This window comes from Sinocyclocheilus grahami, unplaced genomic scaffold (assembly GCF_001515645.1).
Source record: "Sinocyclocheilus grahami isolate Dianchi unplaced genomic scaffold, SAMN03320097.WGS_v1.1 scaffold327.1, whole genome shotgun sequence".
NCBI classification, from domain to species: Eukaryota; Metazoa; Chordata; class Actinopteri; order Cypriniformes; family Cyprinidae; genus Sinocyclocheilus; species Sinocyclocheilus grahami.
In genome coordinates, this window is record NW_015505506.1 from 1,158,533 (window position 1) to 1,184,221 (window position 25,689).

Consider the following 25,689-nt stretch of genomic DNA (forward strand, 5'->3'; position numbering starts at 1 on the left):
CAACGAGACATTTCATTGTTTCCACCTGTACCATACAGCACTTTTGGCTGAACTGTTCCTTTAAAAATCCGAGTGCAGCTGGTAACTCGTAAACAGAACGGGTCCCTTTAAATCGTGCGTAGAGTGGAGCAGGTGGGTGTTCCCCTGCGCAACACACACAGCGCTGCTGGCACCGAGCGCAGTCACTTTTCACGGAAATCTGCGGCTTGTCCTCGACGCTTTAGAGAAATGCTGCAGCTGAATGACAGCGTGGACCCTGAGAGCCCGGGTGCGGCTGTCCTTCACCCGGCGGACTGTGATGATGGGCTGGATTTGGGCCGAGCTGGAGCTTCGGTGGCCTGCTGCACCCCGCTACAGACCCTCACGCCTTTCCATGTCCACAACCCAACCATGCGAGCCAGAGTCAAGGACTATTTCGTCTTCAGGGTGAGTAAGAAACACAGTATTCACTACAGAACGCCCGGACTCGGTAGTCGTAGTCTTAGTGTGTTTACTAGATGGGGTTGTATGTCAAAACCAAAAGAAGCTGCCTACATAGACAGCATAGACTGAGCACAATGACAGGGAACAAAACGCAAAGACGTTAACATTTAATTCGGTTTTTTTAAAGTTGACTTTAAGAATGCCTATGTTGCTCGACAATGCGTAGGGAGCTCACCAGGATTTGTGACACGGCCATTGTGCCTAGTGTCTCTTGTTAGCTGGAATGAAATGCAGTAGTTGTAGTGGCCTTGTAACATTCATTATGAAACTCTAACTATAATTAGGAAGCCCTGTTAACAGTTTGAATCACTGATTAATGTGACATGAAGTTGAGTGTTTTTGCCAAAAAAGAGGCAAAGACCGTATCCGGCGGTTCAGAATTGAATACTAATGTACTGCGTATTGTGTAGCCTATACTGTATACTGCATACTACAGGTTTCAAATAGTATGCAGTGATAAACGTTTGAAGCCGATTCCAATTCTTTTGCATTTGTGGTGCAAATGTTTCACTTTTGACAGACAAACGTTAAAAAAGTACTTATTGTCTTCATGTTGTATTGCAAAACACTTTTGCTGCTATTGAGGTGGGTTTACAGGAAACGTTAGGGACACATTTTGTGAATTTATAGAAATTAATCAGAGATGAGCACTAGAATGGTATGAATGCAACGCACCGTTTCATTAGACTGTCTTTATTTTTTTTAGACTTATGATGATGTAAATGTTATAATTCTAATAAATGGTCGTTCACTACCTCCACAACCACCTGAAACATGATTACCCATATAGATCAAATGCTTCTTCCTTTAACTTATATTCTGGTTTGTGTTGTTCCTTGTTTGTCACTCAAGTCACTTTATATTACAGTGTCTGATAAATGAATAAATATAAAAGCAAAGAACAGCATGCTATTTTATTTATTTTTGTGTATGTGTGGTTTCAGTCGGTTCAATTTGATCATACACTCTAAAAAATGCTGGGTTAAATATAACCCAGCGCTGGGTTAAAAAGGGACAAATCCAGCTGTTAGGATGTTTTGACCCCAGCGGCTGGGCTGTTTTGACCCCAGCGGCTGGGCTGTTTTGACCCCAGCGGCTGGGCTGTTTTGACCCCAGCGGCTGGGCTGTTTTGACCCCAGCGGCTGGGATGTTTTGACCCCAGCGGCTGGGATGTTTTGACCCCAGCGGCTGGGATTGTCCCGTTTTGACCCCAGCGGCTGGGATTGTCCCGTTTTGACCCCAGCGGCTGGGTTTGTCCCGTTTTGACCCCAGCGGCTGGGTTTGTCCCGTTTTGACCCCAACGGCTGGGTTTGTCCCGTTTTGACCCCAGCGGCTGGGTTGTTTTTAACCCAGCATTTTTTAGAGTGTAAATTTAGAATACACTTTTAATACATTTGACGCATCACGCTTTCTGCATGTTTGTACACAGGTTTTACACTCCAATCCACATATGATTGTTTGATAAATGAGACCCATGCAGTGATGTACATTGTAAACTATGGGAGTAGTGTGGTATCATGCTTTTGTGTTTGATCTTGAACTGTTGTCATCCGTTTATGTGGCCTATAGCAGTGGTTCTCAGCCCAGGGGCCGGGGCCCGATAGGGGGCCTCAAGATTTAAAATAAGACAAGATATCCAGCAAAATCAACTAAAAGTCAGGAAATGTCTTTTTAATTCACCTCTCAACAACTTTTTTTTTTTAATATACTTCATATCAGTACACTTTATTTGCACTGTTTTATTTTGTGAAACCATAAATACAAAATGTATTATTCATATTAATTATTATTAAAGCAATAAGCCCCAAGAAGCCGTGGTTTACAGTGAATTTATAACAGCTAAGGGGGCTTTAGGCACTCCGCGTCACATCGTGTCTAACAACGTCCCTTAGCTGTTATAAATTCACTGTAAACCACGGCTTCACAGGGCTTATTGCTTTAATAATGCATTAATATGAATACATTTTGTATTTTATAGTGTTATTGTATAATAATAATAATAATAATAATTATCTCACTCAGGGAGCTATCATTCCTGAGGCGTCTCAGTTGATAAGAAAATACTTTGAATTGGGTCAAATTAAACTAAACTACTGTTATTGTTCAAATTGTATGCTCTTAATGTGGCATGTTTTTGGAAAATGGTATCAAATATCTAAATTTCTTAAGGGGTTTTATAAAAGTTAGAAATTCTAGTATCATGACAAGACCACTTCATACAATAATCAATTTTGAAATCTTTCAACCAAATCCTAAAAAAAAAAACAACTCCAGATGAAATGCATAACTTAAACCGTTCACAAAAAAGAAAATGCAAGCAAAGTGAACGGCAGGTTCTGCGCTAAAGGAAATCTTTTGAAATCTCGATCTCAGACGCCAAAATCGTGTCTAAAACCTTTCAGTGAGCTCTTCATACGGTGCTGTATACACAGGAAGACAAATAGAAATGAATTCTGCTCACAATTTCAGCTTGAGAATTTCAAGACGCAGCTCGTCCAGGCTGTGAAAAAAGCCCATAAAGACTTCCCCATCCCGGGACGAGCCAATGGCGTGCTGATACTGGAGCGGCCGCTCCTGATCGAGACCTACCTGGGCATCATGTCCTTCTTCAAAAACAACTCCAGATGAAATGCATAACTTAAACCGTTCACAAAAAAGAAAATGCAAGCAAAGTGAACGGCAGGTTCTGCGCTAAAGGAAATCTTTTGAAATCTCGATCTCAGACGCCAAAATCGTGGCTAAAACCTTTCAGTGAGCTCTTCATACGGTGCTGTATACACAGGAAGACAAATAGAAATGAATTCTGCTCACAATTTCAGCTTGAGAATTTCAAGACGCAGCTCGTCCAGGCTGTGAAAAAAGCCCATAAAGACTTCCCCATCCCGGGACGAGCCAATGGCGTGCTGATACTGGAGCGGCCGCTCCTGATCGAGACCTACCTGGGCATCATGTCCTTCTTCAACAATGAAGCCAAACTGGGCTACGCCATGACCAGGGGGAAAATCGGCTTTTAACTCCTGAAATCTCCCTCCATCGCTCTCATCCTCCAGTCAAGTGCTGTTTTTGAGTGATACTGCTATACTTGAGTATGTGAGTCCAGTACATGCTGCTTGTTTTGTTGTTTGGATGTATATAGCGTGTGAAATGTGCCCGGCGGTGAGATGTGTGGTCACTGCAGCAGGATGTGCCTGGATGAAGCCCTCTTCCTCTATTCACATGTGGTAAAGAAAAAAAAGCCTTTCTAATGCGTTCGAATGGTTTGGAGATGCAGTGTGTGTGTTACTGGCAACGATTTGACCATTGATCACTATCTCTATTAAGTCCCTACAAATGGCGTGCCCTTTTAAGGGCGCAAAAAAGCCATTTGGAATTCACCCTAAAGCTCACAACGCTTGCCCCGCCTCCGGGGTCTTCTGATTGGTCCATTGTTTTGGAACTGACATTGAGCGGCACTGTGTGTAAAAGTTTAAATTCTTTTAACTTGACACAGCATCTTAAAAACGTGGCGCTCATGTGCGACACGCTGCAAAAGATATTGCATATGTTGCATTCTGAACATTTTACTTTGACATACTGGACTTCGGTCAAAGTGGCGATGAAAATCCGTCCAGGCAAGCATTTCCCAAAAGCATCGTGAGCTAAATTGATCATAGAGACCGCTGGTGCCAATGGTTCTACAGTCTACTTGGGCTTACGATGCTTTTGGGAAGTGCAGCCCGGATCTTTTCATCTGTGTTTTGATGTAGTGTAAATTCGTTAATCCGAGTGTAATGGATTAACGAAAAGGAAAAAATATAGGGTGTGAATTTGGCTCTATGCATGGGTTGTTGATTGTATTTTGAGAAGTGGGTGTTTGCGGAGACGGGTTTAAGTGCACTAGATGATCTGAGAAGTCTGCTCACTGGAAGGTTCAGTTATGACATTTTGATTAAACAATACAAGCTCAAAAACAAGAAATAAAATAAGAACCATATGCACAAATGAAATATTCATGGCAATGATCTATAACAGAGGTGGGGAACTTTGATCCTGGAGGGCCATTGTCCTGCAGAGTTTAGCTCCAACCCTAAAAAAAATACCTACCTGTATCCTGAAGACCTTGATTAGCTTGCTCAGGTGTGTTTGATTAGGGTTGGAGCTAAACTCTGCAGGGACACAGGCCCTCCAGGATCAACGTTCCCCACCCCTGCTCTATAACATGCATTTAGAAAACAGATTTCCATTTCATGGCAACTTTAAATACCAGTGGAGTTAAAATGGTGTACTTCATGAAACACAACCAGAACAAATTTTTGTGAATTTTTCAGTTGAATCATGTAAATTTCAATATTTAATTCCATGTCCACAATTGATCGCAAAACAAAAATAACATTTTTCTATGAATGATTTGCATGAAAGTTTGTTTCATGAATGGGGTCCAATGTGGGCTAAAAAGGTTTTAAAACTGCATGCCTTTCTGAACAGCACTACTATTAAATAAAAACTAAGGCTTACGTGACGTAAAATGCTCTTATTTTCCTCTGCACTGCAGTGCTTTTATAAGGTTTGAAACTCTCTGAATAAAGTTGATTTGGACTGTTACCGAACATAACAATTTAGGTTTTAGTACTCCTATTGCTTACATAAATGAAATCTCTTAATTTTAGAATTATTTAGATCTAGACCCATGAGCCTTTACATTTAATACAATCTGCGTCTGTCTTTGCAAAATGAAAGCCAAAATAATGTTTTGCATAAAGAAAATGAGCTAAATTCTCATTAATGTAATGTGAAAAATATATACAGTATATATAATTCTCAGTGTAATAAAAATTTAAATCAATAGTATCAGCATAATTTAATATTTAAAATCAGCATTATAACTCAGGCAGGATTTATATCCCAAACACTGCTACTAATATAAGGTCAAATTGCAATTTATGCAATGTGTCAAATAATGTTTGTAATAGAACACCGTATTGTCCGCATGATATCTTCAGATATAACGCTGGCTTTAGGTAACACACCAAAAAGCATGGTAATATAGACAGGGGACATGTATTCTCAAGTGTGTCCACTTGCCTGACATGTATTTTCACACTCTGTTCTTATTTCAAAGTGAATTTCGGGTCTTCTTGTGGCTGCTGTAAACTCGTACTACTGTTACATGTGCTTTACCTACAACTCATGTTTGCGTGCTTTATCCATAATTCATGCCTCATTTCTTTAACCTAAAAGACGATGTTTAAGTCCTGCCTAATTTACAGAAAGTTGAAATGAAGTTAACCAAGGCAAACAGCTAGTGTGTTTGATACTGTTGATTCCTCAGGTGATGTTGGTCAACAGATTGGCTTTTGTTTAAGGATGCACGACACGGCGGGACGTTCTGAACTTGAAGGTTTCCTGCTGTTGAGCGATTACGGGTTCAGAGACTCTGAAGTATTTTTCACGCATATGCACTTTTGTTGGCCAATTTCTGTTTCTTTTTTTTGGCTATACATAGAGAAATAGTTGTAACCTTGTTGAAATGATGTCTGTTTTTTTTTAATACAGGCATCAGTGTTTTTTTTTCTTTCCTATATTTGTTTTAAATGTAATGTAAAGTTGTGCATGATGGTTATGCCTGCAACTTGTTAGATGTATAATTTGTTAGCCATAGCCTCAATTCACCAAAAACAAAATCGAAGCACCTTTTCCTCTGTTCAGAAACACATGTAATTGTTTTTCCAAGTAAAAATTCTTTTTTATTTTTTAACTCATCCATGTTATTATAGTAAAATATTGTTTGTGTTACCCAGATCAAGCCTAGATCTGAACTCCTCCAGGTTTGTTTAAATTGAATTTTTGAAATCATCTTTAAAAATTGTTGCCTGGATTTCATCACACTGGATTTATGTAATATAAACATCATGCTTTAAGTAAAATTATGGTTCTTTTAACACTTTTTTTTTTTTTTTTTTTTTTCCACTTGTCTTGTTTTTACAAAATTGTGAGATTAAGCACAAGTCCACATAAATTGTCATTAATTGGATGCAAAACAATCTTAATTAAATCTAAATGAAAGTATTTATAAATCTTGGTATTATTTATAGTATTAATCGTATTTAATTCCTTAGTAGTCTATTACAGTAATACTATTTGTGAATTGTTCTTGACAGGTTCACCTGTAATCTCTGTAGAAGAAAGCCAAAACCTATGGGAAACATCAATGTAGAAACCTTTATTACAAATAGCGCTAACTTTATAAAAATAAATCTAGTTTTGAAACCTTAAACATTAAGGAAATTGTCATTCACAACCATTCACATTCATCTGAAAAAACAACAAAACCTTCAAAATCACATCAAGTCTAAAGTGACATAAATGTGATGTGTTTGTATAATATATTTGGTCCTCCAAACCCGTTATTTAGCTTGTCTAAGGCCATAAAGAAGCAGATGTGAGTGAAAGCATCGGCTCATTTGCACTATGCTGGTGCTGGAGAATCACACATGCTATATATCTGTACTTGAGAACACAAAACCACATTTCATTCCCTCACAGACTATTACTCTCATTATAGCATGTGCTCTATCGAAAATCATTTGTGTCAAGCTGAAACAAAGTTATAAAAACCTCACCTGAAAACTACACAGAAGTGTATTTGTAGTACATTTGTAGACAGAAACAGTGTTTAGCCTCGAGTTCTTTGGAGAGCAGATCTCTTACAGGATTGCAGAAACTGCTCCTGTATTGTAGAAGCAGGCTCTGGGGAGTGTGATGAAGAGCTTTGGTTTATTTCTCCTCCTCTGCTTCCATGTAACACAGGCAGATGTGCTCTTTTGAGAGCAGCACCAGTGAGCTGCCACTGCAGTGCCAAAACAGAGACTGCACCTGAAAACTGCCTGTGAGGAAACACAGAAAAAGAAGTTAGATGTTTCCTTTGATGCAAGCAGCTTCCTGTATTGTTTCAGGGGAAATGCTTTTCCTCAATCTGGTTTCAAAACAACTATATGTGACCCTGAAACACAAAAGCAGTCTTAAGTCGCTGGGGTAAATTTGTAGCAAAAGCCAAAAAAAACATTGTATGGGTCAAAATTATAGATTTTTCTTTTATGCCAAAAACCATTAGGATATTAAGTAAAGATCATGTTCCATGAAGATATTTCCTACTGTAAATATATCAAAACTTAATTTTTGATTAGTAATATGCACTGCTAAGAACTTTTTAGCAACTTTATGCATTGATTTTCTCAATATTTAGATTTTTTTTTGCACCCTCAGATTCCAGATTTTCAAATAGTTGTATCTCGGCCAAATATTTATTTATTTATTCAGCTTTCAGATGATGTATAAATCTCAATTTAAAAAAATTGACCCTTATGACTGGTTTTGTGGTCCAGGGTCACAAATATGATCTGAAGTTGTAAAAAAGGCTGATAGAATCAAAGCAGTGTCTGTGCATCAATTAAATTGTATATTAATGCAAAAAATAATTTCCTTATAGAATGATTTTTGTCTTTATCTTGCTTGATATCAGTTATCAGCCTACAGTGAGACTAATGAATGTTGGAAGAGTTGTTAATGGATGCACTGATCTATTAAAATTCAGCCCAATACGAAAAGCTGATAATAAGCTTTAATGCTAAATGACAAATAATAAAAATGTATAAAATAACGTACTTTTTTTTTCAGTACAAATACCTTAAAAAAACAACTTACAAACTAAAATCAATCATTTAAAATGCAACATGTGAATTCAGGCATCATACAAATAAATGGATATTCATTTCAAGACTTAATATTACATTAACTTGACTGAGAATCAGATCTAAATCTAAAAATCACAATCTAAAAATATGGGAAATTAACATGTACAATAATAAATTAAATATAACATATCGACTGATACCAATAAATTAAATATGATCTAAATAAATTAAATCAGCCAATAACTGAGATGGTAGCAATAGGTTGTGCATTACTAAAATGTATTCATGTAATTATTAATACATTTAAATTCAAAAATCAGTGGAGATTTATCATCATATGTTTTTCTAATGAATTAGTGAATTAATAACTTGAATTAGTTAATAAACTAATAATGAATTAAAGAAGTGCTATAAGTATTGGCATACAGTACTCACATAAAGCGATATACAATATATAAATCTAAACTGGCAGTTTTTTTTTTTGTCACAAAATGTGGCTATATAATTATTTGTTTAAAGTTCTATACAGAAGTATGTCCAGCTTTATTTGCATACATACAGTATACTCACGTAGGGAAATATACTGTATATCACAGCATACCTCAACTGCTTGATTGCTTGTATCGCTGCAAAATGTCAACAATATTATCGTCCAGCTCTAATGTGCTAAATGAGACTAAGGCATGAAGATATTAAGATTTAAAAAAAAAAAAAAAAAAAATTGACATGTTTTTCTGTAAAGCTGCTTAGAAATGATCATGTGTATTGTGACAAGAGCTATGTAAATAAAACAAGTTGATCTAGATGTGATAATGCATGTGAAATAGTTTTCCCTTTTTAAATGTTTTTTAAAATGTGAAACAAAATAATGATGGCTTCTCATTTTTGTGAAAGATGCAGTTTCACCAAGAGACAGACTCGTCTTGTATACAATGCTGCTAGTGACATAATGTCCTGTGTTTGTCATTAATATTCAAGGAAAAACATATGAATAAATCTTGTCATAGAGGGAAAAAAATATTTTTAACACATAGCTTCATGGCCAGTAAAATAATTTTCATAGCAGGAAAATTTAGCCACAACTAGTCATTTTGACCAGTAACACACAGCCGCTTGTTGCTTTATTATAACACACAGAACTGTATGTGCTGGTCAAGCAATGGAGTAAAAACTTGTTTGAATGTAATGCTGAGGTATGCAGTGGTGAAACTGGATCCATACCTTCGACTGGTGCATTCACAGACACGCAGCCAGCTGGTGACCACAGATACACTTTGGTGTTTCCGGTGCAGAGAGCCAGTCGAGGTCTGTGTGGGTCCCAGACAAAGCAGCGCACAGGAGCTGTCTGCACCAGGACAGCCAGCAGACTGAGTCTCAGCATGTCCCATACCCACAGGCTCTGAGGCATGTTATCTGACAGACGTTAGACACAGCGTCAGTGGAAACCAACAACAACACACGAGCCTATGAGCCACAGTTGTCAGGACCTCTGAATAGGAAGAATAATGCAAGGGACTTTCCTAAGAAGCAAGGACACCAAATGGCTCTGAAAACACGATCCAGGTTGGCACTGGCAGAATGTAATGGTTCTCACAATGGCTACTATTGCCAACTGAAGGCATGGAGATAGAGGTGAACTACACAGCTAGGCGGAGTTGTTCCCACAGTCACTGAAAATGTTTCTGTGCACTGTAAAATTTTGATTTCTGGGGCTGGAAAAGTAATGGAAATCAATTAAATCTTAAGTAATGGAAATTAACACTAAAGGCAAAAACCATTGTTTTTTTTTTTTTCAGGCACCAGTGAATTTCTGTTCTGAAAAATGAACACAAATGAGTGCATATTAAATAGACAATGGCATTTGCATATTTAAACACAGCATTTTATAAAACTTGCAATACAAAACAATAGAACGGTCATACATTAGTGTTTCACCCTGTTCACCTGTAGTGTGTCTTGTCTGAATATAAATGTTTGCAGATACTCTCGTCTCTAAAATATTTCACTAGCTAGAGACTGCTCTTTGCGATCTATGAAATCTTTCACATGTTTAAAATCTTTATCTAGTAATGTAAGTTATGGAAATTCACATTCAGGATTCATGATTGCCTCACCATTCTTTGTAGCAAGGTAGCGATTATCAGCACTGATAGCCAGAGCGGAGATGCCGATTTTCGGGTTGGCTCGGTCTGGATCGGGCTTGATTACTGGCACCTGGGCTGGCAGTTGTGTGATCTCATCTGAAACAAGGCAAGTCTATCGGATTAAAATGTTAAAGCACAATTTAAATGTATTTCACCACCTATTTCTGGACTAAAGCTTACAGATTATGTGCATTAATGCTACATAAGTGCATTGAAGTTTCACACTTTTGTAGCATTTCATTTTTTACCTTGAAATCCACGTACACATGCTTTTAGAAATGGCACTAATAAAGGTTTAGGTGTTGTACTGGTTTAATGCCGATTGGAACTTCAAAATTATTATTATTAAATTATTTAAAAATACACATAATAGACACTGTATTCACTGTATTTAAAGCGGTCATATGATGCAATTTCAATTTCTCCTTTCTCTTTGGAGTGTTACAAGCTCTTGGTGCATAAAGAAGATCTGTAAAGTTGCAAAGACTAAAGTCTCAAATCCAAGAGATATTCTTTATAAAAGTTAAGAGTCAGCCACACCTACCTAAAATGGCTCGTTCTAACATGCCCCCACATATCTACGAAACTTACACTTGCTCTGTGTGCTAAATAGTGAATTATCCACAGTCAGCTGATGAATAGAAAGATCCTCACTGCCCACAACAGGTCTTTTCTCTACTTCCTTAAACACCACCTAGAAAAGAAAAAAAAACTGCATCAGATTATTCAACTCGAAAAAAGGCAATGACTGTCTTTATTTTTAATATTTTCATATTAGTCTAGTTTGTGCAACCCAGGCTCATTGGAAAAACGTGTCTGTAGTAGTGCAGTCAATTGATTAAAAAAACAAAATAAATTAATAGCAAATTTTTCTGAAATTCATCGTGATTAATCCCACCTAACATTAAAGTTTTTAAATAAACTTTTATATTGCAATAATTTCATTCAATCTTCAAATTAATGTAGAAACACAAAGAACAGTATATTTGTTTAGTAGCATCTTTTTTTTTATGACTGAAGGTGAGTATCACTTATACCAATACTGATGTCTCCATGAAATAGTTTCCCCCCCTAATATTTAACCACTGACTAGCCATTCAACATTACAGTATTATTGAGAGCTATCAATTTTAACATTTATTAGACTTTTAAAAATAACAATTTCTAATTTAAATGAACTTAAAAAAATCTTCACATAAACCCATTATAATAAACGTCATATTTAGCTACCTGTGCCCTTCAGCAGGTAGGAAAGATACAGAAATTGAATGAAGTTATCAAACACTAAATTGTAATTTAAATAAAGATTCATCCTTAAAGCTACAAAAGTGATTGATTTCCTCTTTATTTTCTTTTGTGCTTTGATTAACAGATATCACAGCAGCTGTTATTAGGTTATTTTGGCTGCTATTACTTTTAAGAGCTGCCGCTGCTGAACATGACGTGGATCTGACAGGCATCCTATTTTCTCATAACTCTTTACCTTTTCTGACCCAATTCAGGTCTTAAAGGGTCTACTAATGAGCTGACGAGTTGAATCAGGTGTGTTAGAAGAGGGAGATGGTGCTGGGATATTCCAGGACAGTTTTGAAAAACATTTCAGAGGCACGTTCTTATATGTGACTCCTATAACAAATACTCACATGCATGCACCGTTTTAAAGCTTTAATTGCCTTTATGGTAACTTCATGATCATGACTTTACTGACGACATAACCATGACATTGCATGCGTTGCGCTTTAATATTAAATGATACAGGCTACAGTGCACGCCGCCACATTTGTGCATGCAATTGAAGAGCACGTGCTACGAGCACAGTATAACGGCTGACAGGACAGGGGAAAATAGTTTTTACTGATATGTGGCCTGACAACAGCTTATCTGACCACAGTTCACTTTTCTTCTACTGAATCTACCTCATCACCTGTAGCTTTTTCGTACTTGTTTGACTCGCGCCTGGCGCTGAGGTGAATTTGAAAGTCTAAATAAACGCAATTCATGTCAAGAAAAAATAAGAGACAGAAGCAGCAGTTGTGAGTAGGCTGGCCAACCCTAGCTCCGCCCCTGCGTTAATTACGTTAAATATTTTTAACGCTATATTGAAAAAAAAAACAACAAATAATAATCGCCTGTGTTAACGTGCTAATTTTGACAGCACTAGTCTGTAGTGACATTTATGCAAAATGATAGTACGTTGCTTCAGGGGAAGTCGTGGCCTAATGGTTAGAGAGTCGGACTCATAACCCAAAGGTTGTGGGTTTGAGTCTCGTACCGGCAGGGATTGTAGGTGGGGGGAGTGAATGTACAGTGCTCTCTCCCACCTTCAATACCACGACTGAGGTGCCCTTGAGCAAGGCACTGAACCCCCAACTGCTCCCCGGGCGCCGCAGCATAAATGGCTGCCCACTGCTCCGGGTGTGTGTTCACGGTTTGTGTGTGTTCACTGCTGTGTGTGTGCACTTTGGATGGGTAAATGCAGAGCACTAATTCCGAGTATGGGTCACCATACTTGGCCACATGTCACTTCACTTCACTTCTGGCACATTTTTTTCTGGAGACTGGCATAAAAAGTGTGGTTTGCTTTATCTAGCAATGTTTTATTACATCGTCACACATATTATGGCAGTCTGGATATGAAATATCCTGTGAGTCGCCCTAAAAGGTTAATGCTCAATCGTGTTTTACAAGAAGTACCTAAACGCTCTCCATCGCAAGTGAAATGCTGTGTCAGGTGCGCTACCGAGCAAGTTTACTACGTCAGAAAAGCCATACATATGGAGCTGGTTATGTGATGCAAACTTCAAAATGAATTAGTTTACACGTCATGCACAATGGTAAAAGTGTTTTGAGGTTAACAGTCTCTATTAAGAGACTGTATCTACAGGCAGATAATCTGTCTGTGTAATCATAATTTCTGTGAAAAGGAATAAAAATTGTTGTTCATTTCAACTGCAGAAAATTGTATGTATAGGAATGTTTTTGCACTTTTTCCAATGAGCCTGTTTTGATTTTGTGGGATGTCTGGAAAACTAGTCATCCCTGTATAATTTGGCTGATATAGAGTCATTTGTACCTCACGCCATTCGGACAGGTTCACATAGGCATGTAACTGAAGAAAATAAAGACCGCTACTATGTTTAAGTACACATGGCATCTTAAAGGGGTCCTATTATGCTCTTTTACAAAGTCTTGATTTTGTTTTGGGAGTGTACTAGAACATGCTCTCAAGCTTGGTGGTTCGAAAAACACATTCTTTTTCACATAATTTACATGATTAAAATACCTTTCTCCCCAGGCTGGCACAAACGGCTCGATTAGTTCCGGCTTTGATGAAGGTCCGCCTTCCGAAAAACAAATTGTGTTGTGATTGGTTAGCTGTCCCAGTGCGTTGTGATTGGCGAACAGCTTAAACAGTGTTTCAGCACTGCCCTGCCCCTTGCTCCATCTTTCAACAAAAACTTTTGGGCGAATCCAGCACTTTACTCCCTGGTGTTGTGGAAGCTGTCCTCAGTAAAATGCATAGCACACAATAGCAAATTGGGGTTATAATGCTCAGGAACAGAGTTAAAAAATTAATTGCAACCACTGTTTCCTGACATCATCCACTGACGAAAGCAAAAAAAAGTGGTGGGCACGGAGGTGAAAAAACAGCGTTTCAGGCGGTCGCGCACCGGACGAGAAGCGCAGTGTTGCGTCACGCCACGTCTTTAAAATTAAAATACTTTATTTTCTATGAGTGTAGGCACATCGGCGGCACCGTTCGGTGTCTGTCCCCAACGCCCAGCTACGTCGTGTTATACTTGTAAGAATTGTTCTAGACATGCCGAAAATTTGAAGCTACAGCACAGCACCTCTTCTTCTTTGTTTTCTCTGATGCACCAACTCTGCAGCAGCTCTTCTTCTTCGTCTCATCTGATGCGCTCACCCAACCAAGCGTTCTAACCACGACCTCGCCCCTCCCCACCCCCCAACCATTCGAATCTCCGTAGGCGGGAATTATTTGTAATGATATTCCAATGAGCTGCTTTGTGATATCACAAAGCCCGGAAAACAAACGCCGTAGTCCAAACGAGCCGTTCATTGTAGTTCTTGAAAAGGGATATTTTTAAAACGAAATATCTCCCTTTGGAGTGGACTTTGAGATTTGTAACTTTCTTCTCTTTTAATTTTAGTCAGTGTGTATGTTTGGGCATAAAAAAAAAAGTGAAAAAGCATAATAGGACCCCTTTAAAAATGCTCATAGCCAACCAAAGACATAAGTCTACATGCATAGATAAACCAACAGTTTAAAAAAAAAAGTGTGCATATTCAACAAATACAGAGATAAAGTAGTGGATGTTGTTACACCAGTGCAGATTAAAGTAAAGGTGAGAGTTTTCTCCTCCAGACACCTACAGCTTTGGCGTTTATGATGGTGGTTGGATGCTCGAATTCTGTGATCTTCTTCCAAGTGATATGATTCAGGATCCGAACCTGATGGAAAGCCCATCAAAACTCTCTTTTAAACAGATTTTATTATATAAAACAGATATTTTTCCATCTGTTTCTTGAAGAGATTTCCTACCTTCTCATCGTAACTGCCAACGGCCAGGAACTGGCTGCTGGGACTCCAAGCGACAGACTTTATGCCTAGAGACCACTCATAAGCACTGTAGGAGGACAACAGGCGGCCGTCCAGCGAATATAATATAATTTTATACTGAGGAGAGAAACAGGGTTAATCTGATTAGTTAATACTTCATAATTTTATTCAAATAAAACTGCTTTCATGATACAAATTTAATTCTGTTGACCAATGATAAGAGACATTCAGAACCCTGTCTCTGCATCAGACAAACTGAGAATGAACCGTTCACAGACCATTTGATCTTTGGTCAATCCAGCTGTGAAAGAAGTCATTTGTGAGCATAAACAGTGGTTTTCTTTTAATGTGTGATGGAAATGTTTTATGTAATGGCCTCAGGAGTCAGAAAGGTATGTTCTATATAGAATGTTCAGAAAAGTGCAGACTAATGATGCTCAGATCAAAGAATAGGTATCAACTACAAGGTATATATCTTTGTTCAGGAGTCTCTCTTGGTTGTTGTGACCACGGAGCTCCCGGCCATGAATAAAACTTTATTCCTGCAAAGAGTAATTTGGGAGTCGTGTCTGGTATATGCTGCGCAGCTGAGGAATAGAAGTACTAAATATTCTACGCTCAAAAGACCACAGCAGAGACAGTGATAGTGTTGGAAGAATTTTTATTCAATTTTTATAATTTTATTCAAATAAAACTGCTTTCATGATAAAAATGTAATTCTGTTGACCAATGATAAGAGACATTCAGAACCCTGTCTCTGCATCAGACAAACTGAGAATGAACCGTTCACAGACCATTTGATCTTTGGTCAATCCAGCTGTGAAAGAAGTCATTTGTGAGCATAAACAGTGGTTTTCTTTTAATGTGTGATGGAAATGTTTTATGTAATGGCCTCAGGAGTCAGAAAGGTATGTTCTATATAGAATGTTCAGAAAAGTGCAGACTAATGATGCTCAGATCAAAGAATAGGTATCAACTACAAGGTATATATCTTTGTTCAGGAGTCTCTCTTGGTTGTTGTGACCACGGAGCTCCCGGCCATGAATAAAACTTTATTCCTGCAAAGAGTAATTTGGGAGTCGTGTCTGGTATATGCTGCGCAGCTGAGGAATAGAAGTACTAAATATTCTACGCTCAAAAGACCACAGCAGAGACAGTGATAGTGTTGGAAGACTATAGATCCGTCCTCAGGGTGAGGCTGTAATACTCTGAGTTAGTATTAAAGATCCTGTGTTGGACCAGAAGGACGGTGAGAGAGTTTAGATGCTAAAGACCTGTGTGCTCAGGTGTGACTGAGGTAGTGATAGTAGCTTCTTGACGGGGTGCCGTAACCATAATTTGGGAGGGGAATTACCTCTAAGTATTGGAATACTGTAGTACTGTATATATTAATATATATTGTATTATATTCGGGACGGGAATTACCCTGAGGGTACTGTAGTACTGTACTGGTACTATAGTATTGTATTATATTATATTGATAACTGGAGGTTATTCAAATTGTCAGTGGTGAAGTCAGATTAGTTCTGGGAATTTCCACGAGAAGTGATAAGACAGTGCACCTTACCTCAAGACAGCTGTCCCACACTGCAAGCACACAGCCGTTAGGAGACCACTCCAGCCCAGCCAGATTTTGAGTCTCACTCTCGAAATGCTACAGACAAAATAGAAGTTTACTTATAAACGCCAGCCAAGGTATCCTACGCCAAAAATGTCTTCTTAATTCTTCATGACCATTTTCCACTTTCTCTGATAAAAAAAAACACGCACCCAAAATCCAAAGAAATTGTGATTTTCCTTTAAGAACATTTAGACTTATTTCTCATTCTGAGACTAATGTATATATTAATATTAATAGTTCTTCTTGTTATATTTTTTGTAACAAATGGTAACATTTTAATAATATTTGTTGTACTGTATTGTTCATTGTTGGTTCATATTAACTAATGAAGTTAATTAATGTTGACAAATGAAACCTTATTTTAAAGTATCACCAAATGTTTAATACAAGTATTTGAGAATCAAGTCATCTGAAGTAATACAATGGTATTTTGCCACTTTTACTGATGAAGACAACAGACAAAGGGCGGTAGATTTTTGGAACAGGCACAATAACATACTAGCTTTGATAGCTGCACTCACTCTGAGAAGATGCCAGTTATCACACACAAACACACTGATGTAGTCTTTACACTCCCGTCTCTCGGCCAGAGCCATATAACGGCCGTCTGCAGTGAAGTCCATACCTGAAACACATTTGTGCATTTAAAGCACAAATAGTCAAGCATACACTATAGATATCATGCAAATTTGCTTTTTAGATGCAACTGAGCTACAGTAATCTGATCACTGTATTTATATAAGCATACTGGCTGATATAGCAGTCACCTTGGATTTACACTGACACCTACTGACGTGGATGGAGCATCTCACTAAAGCAAGTTTTTAGTTATCTGTACTGCAAATAATGATATAATTTGATAGCTGATTCAAAATTTGGGGTCAGTAAGATATTTTTTTTATATAGAAATTAATACTTTTATTCAGCAAGGACTAATTAAATTGATCAAAAGTGACACTAAAGACATTAATAACATTATAAACGGTTTCTTTTTAAAAATAAATAATTTTCTTTTGAACTTTCTATTCATGAAAGAATCCTATCTTTGATCAAATAAAAAAAAACTTCTGAACAGTAGTATACCAGTGTTATTTGTATTATTAGTATTAGAATTAGTATCATTAGTACTATTATAGTTTTTATAAATATTTTGAAATAATTTTATTTTTATATTTTCCATTTTCATCGTGTTTTAGTTTAAGGTTTAAGAATTTTGTTGTTTTTGTCATTTTAATTAGTTGTTGTTGATGGTTTTTTCTAAACGGCTATAATTTTTTATTATTAATTTTTATCAGTTTTAGTTATTTCAGTACATCACGGAAATGAGTTATGCTGCATTGAATGCATTTTATATTTAATTTTAATTTAGTTAACATTTATTTCAAATAAAAAATTTTTTTATGGTTTTAGGTTTAGTTAATTATAATAACCCTGTAGTGTGCATATTTAATATTGCTCTCTTTAGCAGCTTTAGTGTAGTTCATTTCCTTTTTCAAAAAGTAGCTTGACTGCTGTTGAACTACTTTACATTATGAGCTATGGTGTCAAAGTATCTTCCCCAACACTGGACGAAGGTCAATTATGTTATGAATGGAATTGTGCTCCATAACTTTGACCCATGACTGCAAACAATAAATGACTAAAATGTTCATAATTCACTCTGTTAGACGGACAACACTTTGCTAGGACAGAAGCACCTTTAACAGGAGTTTTCCATCAGCTGATCTGAAGGTTACAGCTCAATCCTCGAGCGACAGGGGTGACAGATAGCTGAATCCACACGGTGCTGGCCAGTAAATGAGAATCTATGGCAGTAATGCGTGATATGAACTTAATGTCTTCTGGAGTGGGAGTTCACTTCATGCTGACAGGTGGTTATGAGGACTATGTGCCGTTTACCAGCTGTCTGTGAGAGCTCACGTCTGGCTAGACATCCAGGGACGAGACTTATATTACAGGTAAATACCCACATGATTCAAGACCCTGTCCTTACTTCTCCTCTCCCACAAACATTTACAAAACTAGTTATACCTCTGACTCGCATACAATCACTCACCTTTCTGGCAGGCTTTAGGATACTTGATGTAGGATACAGATTTTGTGCACAGGGACCAGACGGTGACTCTCAACTGTGAGGACAAAGAAACATTTTTTTAATGGAAATATCTATTTAATTTAATTATACAAACCCAATTTGCACCTTCAGGTCATCAACAGTGAAACACAGGTCTGTGGTGTACAAACAGGTTTAAGTGCCAGAAAATACCCATTATACCTGTCAAAAAAGAACTTTTTAAAAAAGTTAATCTCAAATAAAGTCCAGAAAGTTGCAAACAAATTCTATTTGGATTAATTCAAGCCTTCACAGATTACACAAACAGCTGACAGTATGGAACATAATGATGTACATTCATTCCAAGGAAGAGGCCAATTAGGAGAAAAATATATATTCACAGTTGGGAATGTTTTGTTGCTATTGGAAATTGGAAATTGAAATTATATATAATAATTTGAAATTGAAGGGTTTCAAAATTAACACCTGCCAACCCACAAAAATGCCGGTGAAAGTCATATGTGGCACGTAACTCATATCAACTCGTTAGACAGATCGGCATGTCCTCCAACATAAACTAAAACCACTAACTGAAAAATGTAGAAGCTAAAATTGCTGGTCAGAGAAAAAGTAACATTTGAAACCATGAATACAAACATAACTTCAAGTTGTTTCAAACCTTTTTCATCATGGAACATTAGGACTGAACACTAAGTGGAATATAGGAAAAGTTGGCAAAAGATGGGCACATGGGTATGGAAGCACTAAAAATAACCCACAGCATCTTGTGCTACTAACAGACATCCACAAGACATTGCTTGCCATGAGGTGAAGAGACACGGTGAAAAGCACACAAACTGTTGCCTGCCATTTAATAACTTTCTCTGACGAGTTGGCTATAATGAGTCAAAGAAGACATGTTAAAAATCTTGGCTGATACTACTTCCGGTTCATCCATCTCACAAGAAATAAAACATCAAGTCAAATGCATTGTGGTGAAACATTAGTAACTAGTATAAAAACTAATGAGAGTGTGTCCTACATCAAGTACATGAGCAGTACTGAGGTCTGAGTAAAATGTTTTCATATTCGCTTTTACAGTTGTTTATGAACAACTGCTGTTCTAGTCTATATTTTCCAGGCATCAGTGGACTGTAAAACGCTAAATTAAGCTTTAGCCAAGAGTATTATGTTCTTACATGTACACAAGGCAGTAGAACAGACCAGTTATTGTGGCTACAAACTCAAGTAAATGTGCTTCTCGTGTCAACACCTACTCAGTATTCAATAAACTGGTCTGCCATGATGAAAAACACAGCTCACAAAGTTTGCAGATGCCAACACATACAGTATTAGATATTGTTCAGCTGACATCCTCTAGGTGGCACACTAGAGTAGCAAGCTGACTTGAATGGCCTGTGAATTCAGTTTTGTCTTAATTTTCAAACACACAATGTTTCAAACACATTGCCCTTAGACACCCTTGATAAGCAGCTCTATAAATGACCATTCATAAATACTGGATGTGCGGTCATTAAAGCGGATGGATAGTGTACTGTTCATTTATGGAAGCCTGTAACAGAGATGTCAGATGGAAGACAACAGACAAATGTAAGAATCCCAGACAGACAGACACTTCATTCCAAGAGCACGGCAAACACACACATACACACAGCTGTCCAGCATCTCGACACCTGTCAGTAATTCTTGGAATCAAGTTCAGGCGACAGACGACTACGCTGGCTCTCGGCCCAAGTGTAATCCAGACAGACAGACAGACAGAAAGAGAGGAGAGAGAGTGGCATTGAGATCTCATAATACACTAGGGATGCACGATATATCGGCCACCATATCGGTATCGGCCCATATCGGCTCATTTTTTCTGTTATCGGTATCGGCCTGATAAGAAAATTTGGCCGATATCTTAAAGCCGATAAATAATGCATTATTTCCTTCAGAGACACTTCAGATGCGCGCTGTTCGTTTGCAGCCTTTTGTGCAATTGTACATTGTAATATTGTGTTTATTTGATGTATATCTGATTTATCTCATATAGAATGCGTTTGGTTAAGTTAAAAAGAGCGCTTCAGTTTACCGGTGATCATCTTTAGCTCAGCACACGCAGCCCAAACAGCAGTGCACAACATTAATAACTATGATTGGGAATGTCGTGTATATAACATTCTAATGAGAACATTATTATAATAAAACGTTGTGAATTCTTTGGGTTTAGTTGCCGTGTTTCAGCGCGTTGTTATGGGAAGAGCGCATCCACAACAGGATCACACATTCTGACTATAGCATGCAATAACTGCGTCATTTGTCATTTCATATATAAGTTGTAATATTATGTTTATGTTGTATTAATATTAATCTCAGGATGCATTTCCTTGAGTTAAATAAGCTGCCAGCAAAACGCTTCAGTTTACCGTGTTCATTCAGCTCTTCAGCTTCAGCTTGAGCTGCAGCTCAATGGCTGCTATTTAAAACAGTGGTATTAATTTGTTACTTTTTCAAAATCATTGATATATTATTAATAACAACAACCACTTGTATTTTTCTCTTATTATTTTCATCAACAATATGGTTTAGTAATTAAAATCATTTAATTATTGTCCGTGCAGAGGCTATTCCGTTTTATTGATCTGTGGCGCATTCATTTTGATTCTTTACATGTGTAATGATGTCCAGTGACTTGTTTGCATTATTTATGCATAATTTTATTTATTTGTAAGGCTTTTTTATGACTAAATTTGGTAATGGGAGAGTAAAAATATTTTTAAAATGTACACCGTTCAAACTAGGCTGCTTATGTTGAAGTGTTTGGGATGTGGCTTTTAATGATGAGACCTTTTTTGTAATCAGGCTCTCAAAAAGTATATAACAATTTGGATATAGATTTATCGGCCAACATATCGGTTATCGGCTTTCAAAAATAAAGAATAATCGGTTATCGGTATCGGCCAAAATTTTCATATCGGTGCATCCCTATAATACACTACAGTTTAAAAGTTTGGGTTCAGTAGGATTTTTTTTTGAAAGAATCAATGATCACACTTTAATTTGGGGACCAAATTCTCACTATTAACTAGCTATTAACTATGACTTTAACAAACTCAAAATTTGCTGCATATTAATAGTTAGTAAGGTTAGTTTATGTATGAGGTAGGATTATGAATATGGTCATGCAGAATAATGCATTAATGTGTGCTTTTTAAGTACTAATTAACAGCCAATATGCTAGTAATATGCATGCTAATAAACAACTAGTTCACAGTGAGAATTGGTCCCTAAACTAAAGTGTTACCGAATTAATACATTTCTTCAGCAAGGATGCATTAAATTGATCAAAAGTGACTGTAAAGACTTTTACATGGTTACAAACGATTTCAAATAAATTATGTTCTTTTGACCTTTCTATTCATCAAATAATCAAGAAAAAGATGCATCACAGTTTCCACAAACAATATGAAGCAGCACAACCGTTTTCTACATTGATAATAATAAGAAATGTTTCTTGATCTTCATATTAGAGTGATTTCTGAAGGATCATGTGACACTGAAGACTGGCGTAATGATGCTGAAAATACAGCTTTGATCACAGAACTAAATTACATTTTATACTATTACAATAGAAAATAGTTTTTAATTGTAATATATTTAACATTATGTAACATGTATTTATTTGGTTTATATTTAATCATCTATTATTCTTGATGTCTTCATGGTGTAATCCCTGGGTTATTTTGACTTGGCTACCCTTTCAGTATTTTTTTTTTTCAATCTTTTTCATTATTTTGTTTCCACTTATTTCTGTACATTTAAATGTACTGTACTGTTGTTTCCCTTATTGGAACTCAGGTTTGTTGAAGTGTATGCCTTCCCAGAAAATTAAATAAGAGCTAAGGGGAAAAAATCCTGTATTTTTGATCAAATAAATGCAGCCTTGGTGTACAGAAGAAACTTCTTTCAAAAACATTACAAAATTCGTACAGACCCCACACGTTTGAAAGGTAGTGTACATTCAGAATCACATGTAGTGTCATTTTTCATTCATGTAGATAAAACAAAACACACCATCATATTTTGCAGATAGTACTATTAGTCCACAATTTGGTATTTTTTGTTATTTTTGTACTTTATGTCTCACGTTTTGCGTATTAACCTGATCATAAGAAGTAATTTTCGGAAGAACAGTATTCAAACGCTCTTTTCTGACCGTGACCCACTGCATGAATCAACTGAGAGTTGAACTCAGTCCTGTGCATGGACTGTCTGTTATTTTCAGGTCTTTATTTATGGGCAGCAACAGTTGACACGGTGCAGAACTGACCCCTCCTACCGCCGTACTTACATTGAACTCAGTGGTGTTGAGTACGTGTCGCCCGTCAGGACTCCAGCGTGACGAGACTAGACCAATCGAACCCTCGTCTATCTTACAGTGCCAGTCCGGCTGCTCTAGAGACCACACCTGAGAGAGCGAATACACAGCAACACAAAGTCCCTTCAGTAACAAACATACCTGAATCCTGTCGCCCTGCTGAATGGCTCAACATGAAAGACTGGCGCTTGCTTCCCTTGCAAAGGTAAGCTGATTTTGGGTATAAATTGAATTAGGAGATTTTATGTAGTTGTTGAAAAAGTGACAAGTAGAGATGTGACACCTCAGATCATGTGTCCTGTTGAGAAGTATGATCTGACTTTTCTAAGACCTTCTGGGTAAAACGCAATGGGCAGCTTGTCTTACCTGCACTAGTCCTCTTTTGTACATGGCACAAAGGATGAAGAGGGAGTCGGAGGACCACTCCATGTGCATCACCGGGTCCAGGCATGTGTACAGGTGCGCGATCTGAAGGCTGTTGAAATCACGGACCACCAGGCGGTACTGAACACAGGTGGCCTACAAGCCCAAATTGAATGTGGTGATTAAATAGATAGAGTATGAGCATCGAGATAGTATGCTATTCCAGTCAAAATGTCACATGAAGATGTTGATGGCTGTAAGAAAAACATCTTACCAAATATTTCCCATCCGGAGAAACTTTGCACAGTTGATTGGACTGCTTGAAGACCTCGGAGAAATTCATGCTACAGGAACCAACAGTAAGTCTTGAAAGACACATATGAAAATGTAAATCTAAATAAATATACATTAAAATATGTTAACTATTTTACAGTTACTGTGTTGATGCATACTTTTTAAATGTTGACAGTAACATACTAAACCAAGATGTTCACTTTATACCTCACCACAAAATCAAAAGATGTCATATTTAAAAAAAATTAAAGTAATACATATATTTGGTAAATAACTCCTATTTAAGGAACACTCAGATTTCAATACATTTACTTACATTTTATTTGTGATTCTCATCAGATTCACACTACTGTAATTAATCCAATGACAATCACCGCTCTAATTAATAACAATATTGACGTTTTTAAATCTCAATAAAGCAGAATAAAGGCTGCAAATCAGCAGGAAAGCATGTAAGTGTATTACAGATATTACCATTATGCACTCACACTTAAGTCATGTTCCTAAACATGTCTCATGCGAAATATATTTCTTATTCTAGCTGTTGATTTTGGGGTGAAGTATGACCCGGACACGACAGGCTGGCAACGCGAGGCAGGTAACGTTAGTAACGGTTGTGTGTTAAACCTAGCATTTAAGACAAACCCTAGTCTTTAAAGTGCTTTTCGAGTATGTCAAATCCTGAATTTAATAACAGCACGAATATTACAAAATGATTCGGTTTTGAAAACAACAAAATGAATCCGTACATTCTCTTTTATCGGGCTTAACGGCTCCGTGTCAGTTTGCTTTTTAAGTTAAACCGCAAGGTTACACATCTAATGTCTGCGTTAACAGAATACTCTCTGTACGCGTTCGAACAGTTTACCTTTCTCACTTGGTCCGAAGAGTTTTTTGGTCAATTATTAAGACATTTGCGGTATAAAACATAAAGTTTCTCTCAACCGAGGAGCTCTAACCGAATCGCTTGTTGTTTCGGAAGTGACGTGAGCGAGACCGGCACGCTGACGGCCAATCAGCGCCGCGCTTCAGCGGCGGAGTCACTGGGGGATTGTGGGAAATGATGTTTCATCGTTTATTTTCTAGATTTAACAATAAATATGGCTTAGGCCGAGTAATTGTATGACTTGTCTGCATTTTATGGCTTTATCCTGCATTTCAAAACAAATGCAAAAACGTGCTGTCAGGAAAGGCAGGTGAAATAAATCGATATCTACGATTCTGTGAGGGACAGTTGTAGTCTGGGACTACAAGACTGAGAATGAGAATGAAGTGAATGAGTAAAGTGAGAGCGTCAGTGTCAACCTTTAACCTGTTAAGTGTCACCGGCCCACCGGTGGGCCCACAGCCATAACATAATTTATTGCCTTTTTACTCTATCAAAAATTTTATTGTTGACTGTCGTGCGTATCTTTCAGTGAAGCGCGGTTCTGCGATCGGCAGTAAATCTCCATCCAAAGGCCAGAGGGCGCTCTCGTGCTGAAACCCCAAATACACCTCGCAGAAGAAACCCGCTGCAGCTGAATAAACAGAAGATTCAACTGCTTTCATTGATTCAACATGACTAATAAACACACGACTACGACAAGATATGGTTTATCCGGGTTCATCTTATTATAATGTTTATTATAATAAAGTATATAATAATGCAATGATAATCGACATAGCCTTTATCACTGCTTATATACTATGAAATATGTTGCGTGCCTTATTCTGTGTAAGAAGCCACATCATCTCACAGAAGGATTTATTTCAAACACTCGACTGACGTTATGAAGTGAGTTTGGAGTAAAAACATGTTATTAAATGTGGTATTTTCACGTGCTTTCAGATGGAGCAGCATTTACTTCACAGAGCCATAGTTCACTGAGAAGCTACGCAAACAGCTGTCATTATCGCAGAACGATTTCTTAGATTTCATAATCGCGCGATTAAATCATCTGCATATGAACGTGATTTTGCGTAACTTGTCAGTGAACAAGTTACGCAGTGAGCACTAGTCAGTGTAGTCAGTGAGCACTACACAGTGCTCTGTGTAGTAAACGCTGCTCCATCTGAAAGCAGGTGATGGAGATTTACTACTGATCACAGAACCGGC

The 25,689-nt window shown here is 37.4% G+C and overlaps 3 protein-coding genes across 5 annotated transcripts in view; 2 read left to right on the forward strand and 1 right to left on the reverse strand.

Annotated features, from left to right (window-relative positions):
* Positions 1-4,448, forward strand: LOC107602450 (tumor protein p63-regulated gene 1-like protein). The gene is made up of 3 exons (XM_016294943.1): positions 1-486; positions 2,953-3,083; positions 3,125-4,448. Exons 1-3 carry the CDS (start codon positions 229-231, stop codon positions 3,495-3,497), a joined length of 762 nt encoding a protein of 253 aa, XP_016150429.1. The 5' UTR covers positions 1-228; the 3' UTR covers positions 3,498-4,448.
* Positions 4,449-5,285: 837 nt separating this feature from the next.
* LOC107602469 (WD repeat-containing protein WRAP73-like) lies at positions 5,286-24,580 on the reverse strand. 3 transcript variants are annotated; one of them, XM_016294983.1, is made up of 13 exons: positions 24,460-24,580; positions 23,572-23,641; positions 23,301-23,453; positions 22,908-23,024; positions 18,557-18,629; positions 17,022-17,125; positions 16,447-16,533; positions 14,862-14,996; positions 14,693-14,770; positions 10,889-10,991; positions 10,268-10,393; positions 9,375-9,566; positions 5,286-7,346 (listed from the first exon to the last, which is right to left on the reverse strand). In XM_016294983.1, the coding sequence occupies exons 2-13, from the start codon at positions 23,638-23,640 to the stop codon at positions 7,237-7,239; spliced, it is 1,347 nt and encodes a 448-aa protein (XP_016150469.1). In that variant the 5' UTR covers position 23,641; positions 24,460-24,580; the 3' UTR covers positions 5,286-7,236. The 3 variants fall into 3 exon arrangements, with proteins under 3 accessions (XP_016150469.1, XP_016150468.1, XP_016150467.1); XM_016294982.1 differs by having other exon boundaries at positions 23,572-23,662; XM_016294981.1 differs by lacking the exon at positions 24,460-24,580 and adding an exon at positions 23,908-23,963 and having other exon boundaries at positions 23,572-23,662.
* Positions 23,056-25,689, forward strand: part of LOC107602470 (tumor protein p73-like) — a 38,955-nt gene continuing 36,321 nt past the window's right edge. Inside the window, exon 1 of the mRNA XM_016294984.1 lies at positions 23,056-23,139. Coding sequence (XP_016150470.1) covers positions 23,108-23,139 — 32 coding nt within the window. The 5' untranslated portion in view covers positions 23,056-23,107. The remainder of the gene's footprint in view (positions 23,140-25,689) is intronic.

What these genes read in the sequence shown, in the direction of transcription:
- LOC107602469 (XM_016294981.1), bottom strand. Translation starts at nt 23,927, where the DNA reads ATGAGAATCACAAATAAAAT. An exon ending in TCAACACCACTGAGTTCAAT is followed by an intron (nt 18,630 to 22,907) that starts GTAAGTACGGCG and finishes TTGTCCTCACAG; the next exon opens with TTGAGAGTCACCGTCTGGTC. An exon ending in CCATCATAAACGCCAAAGCT is followed by an intron (nt 10,992 to 14,692) that starts GTAGGTGTCTGG and finishes TTTCTTTTCTAG; the next exon opens with GTGGTGTTTAAGGAAGTAGA.
- LOC107602450 (XM_016294943.1), top strand. Translation starts at nt 229, where the DNA reads ATGCTGCAGCTGAATGACAGCGTGGACCCTGAGAGCCCGGGTGCGGCT. An exon ending in TCGGTAGTCGTAGTCTTAGT is followed by an intron (nt 487 to 2,952) that starts GTGTTTACTAGA and finishes TCACAATTTCAG; the next exon opens with CTTGAGAATTTCAAGACGCA. An exon ending in GAGACCTACCTGGGCATCAT is followed by an intron (nt 3,084 to 3,124) that starts GTCCTTCTTCAA and finishes ATGCATAACTTA; the next exon opens with AACCGTTCACAAAAAAGAAA.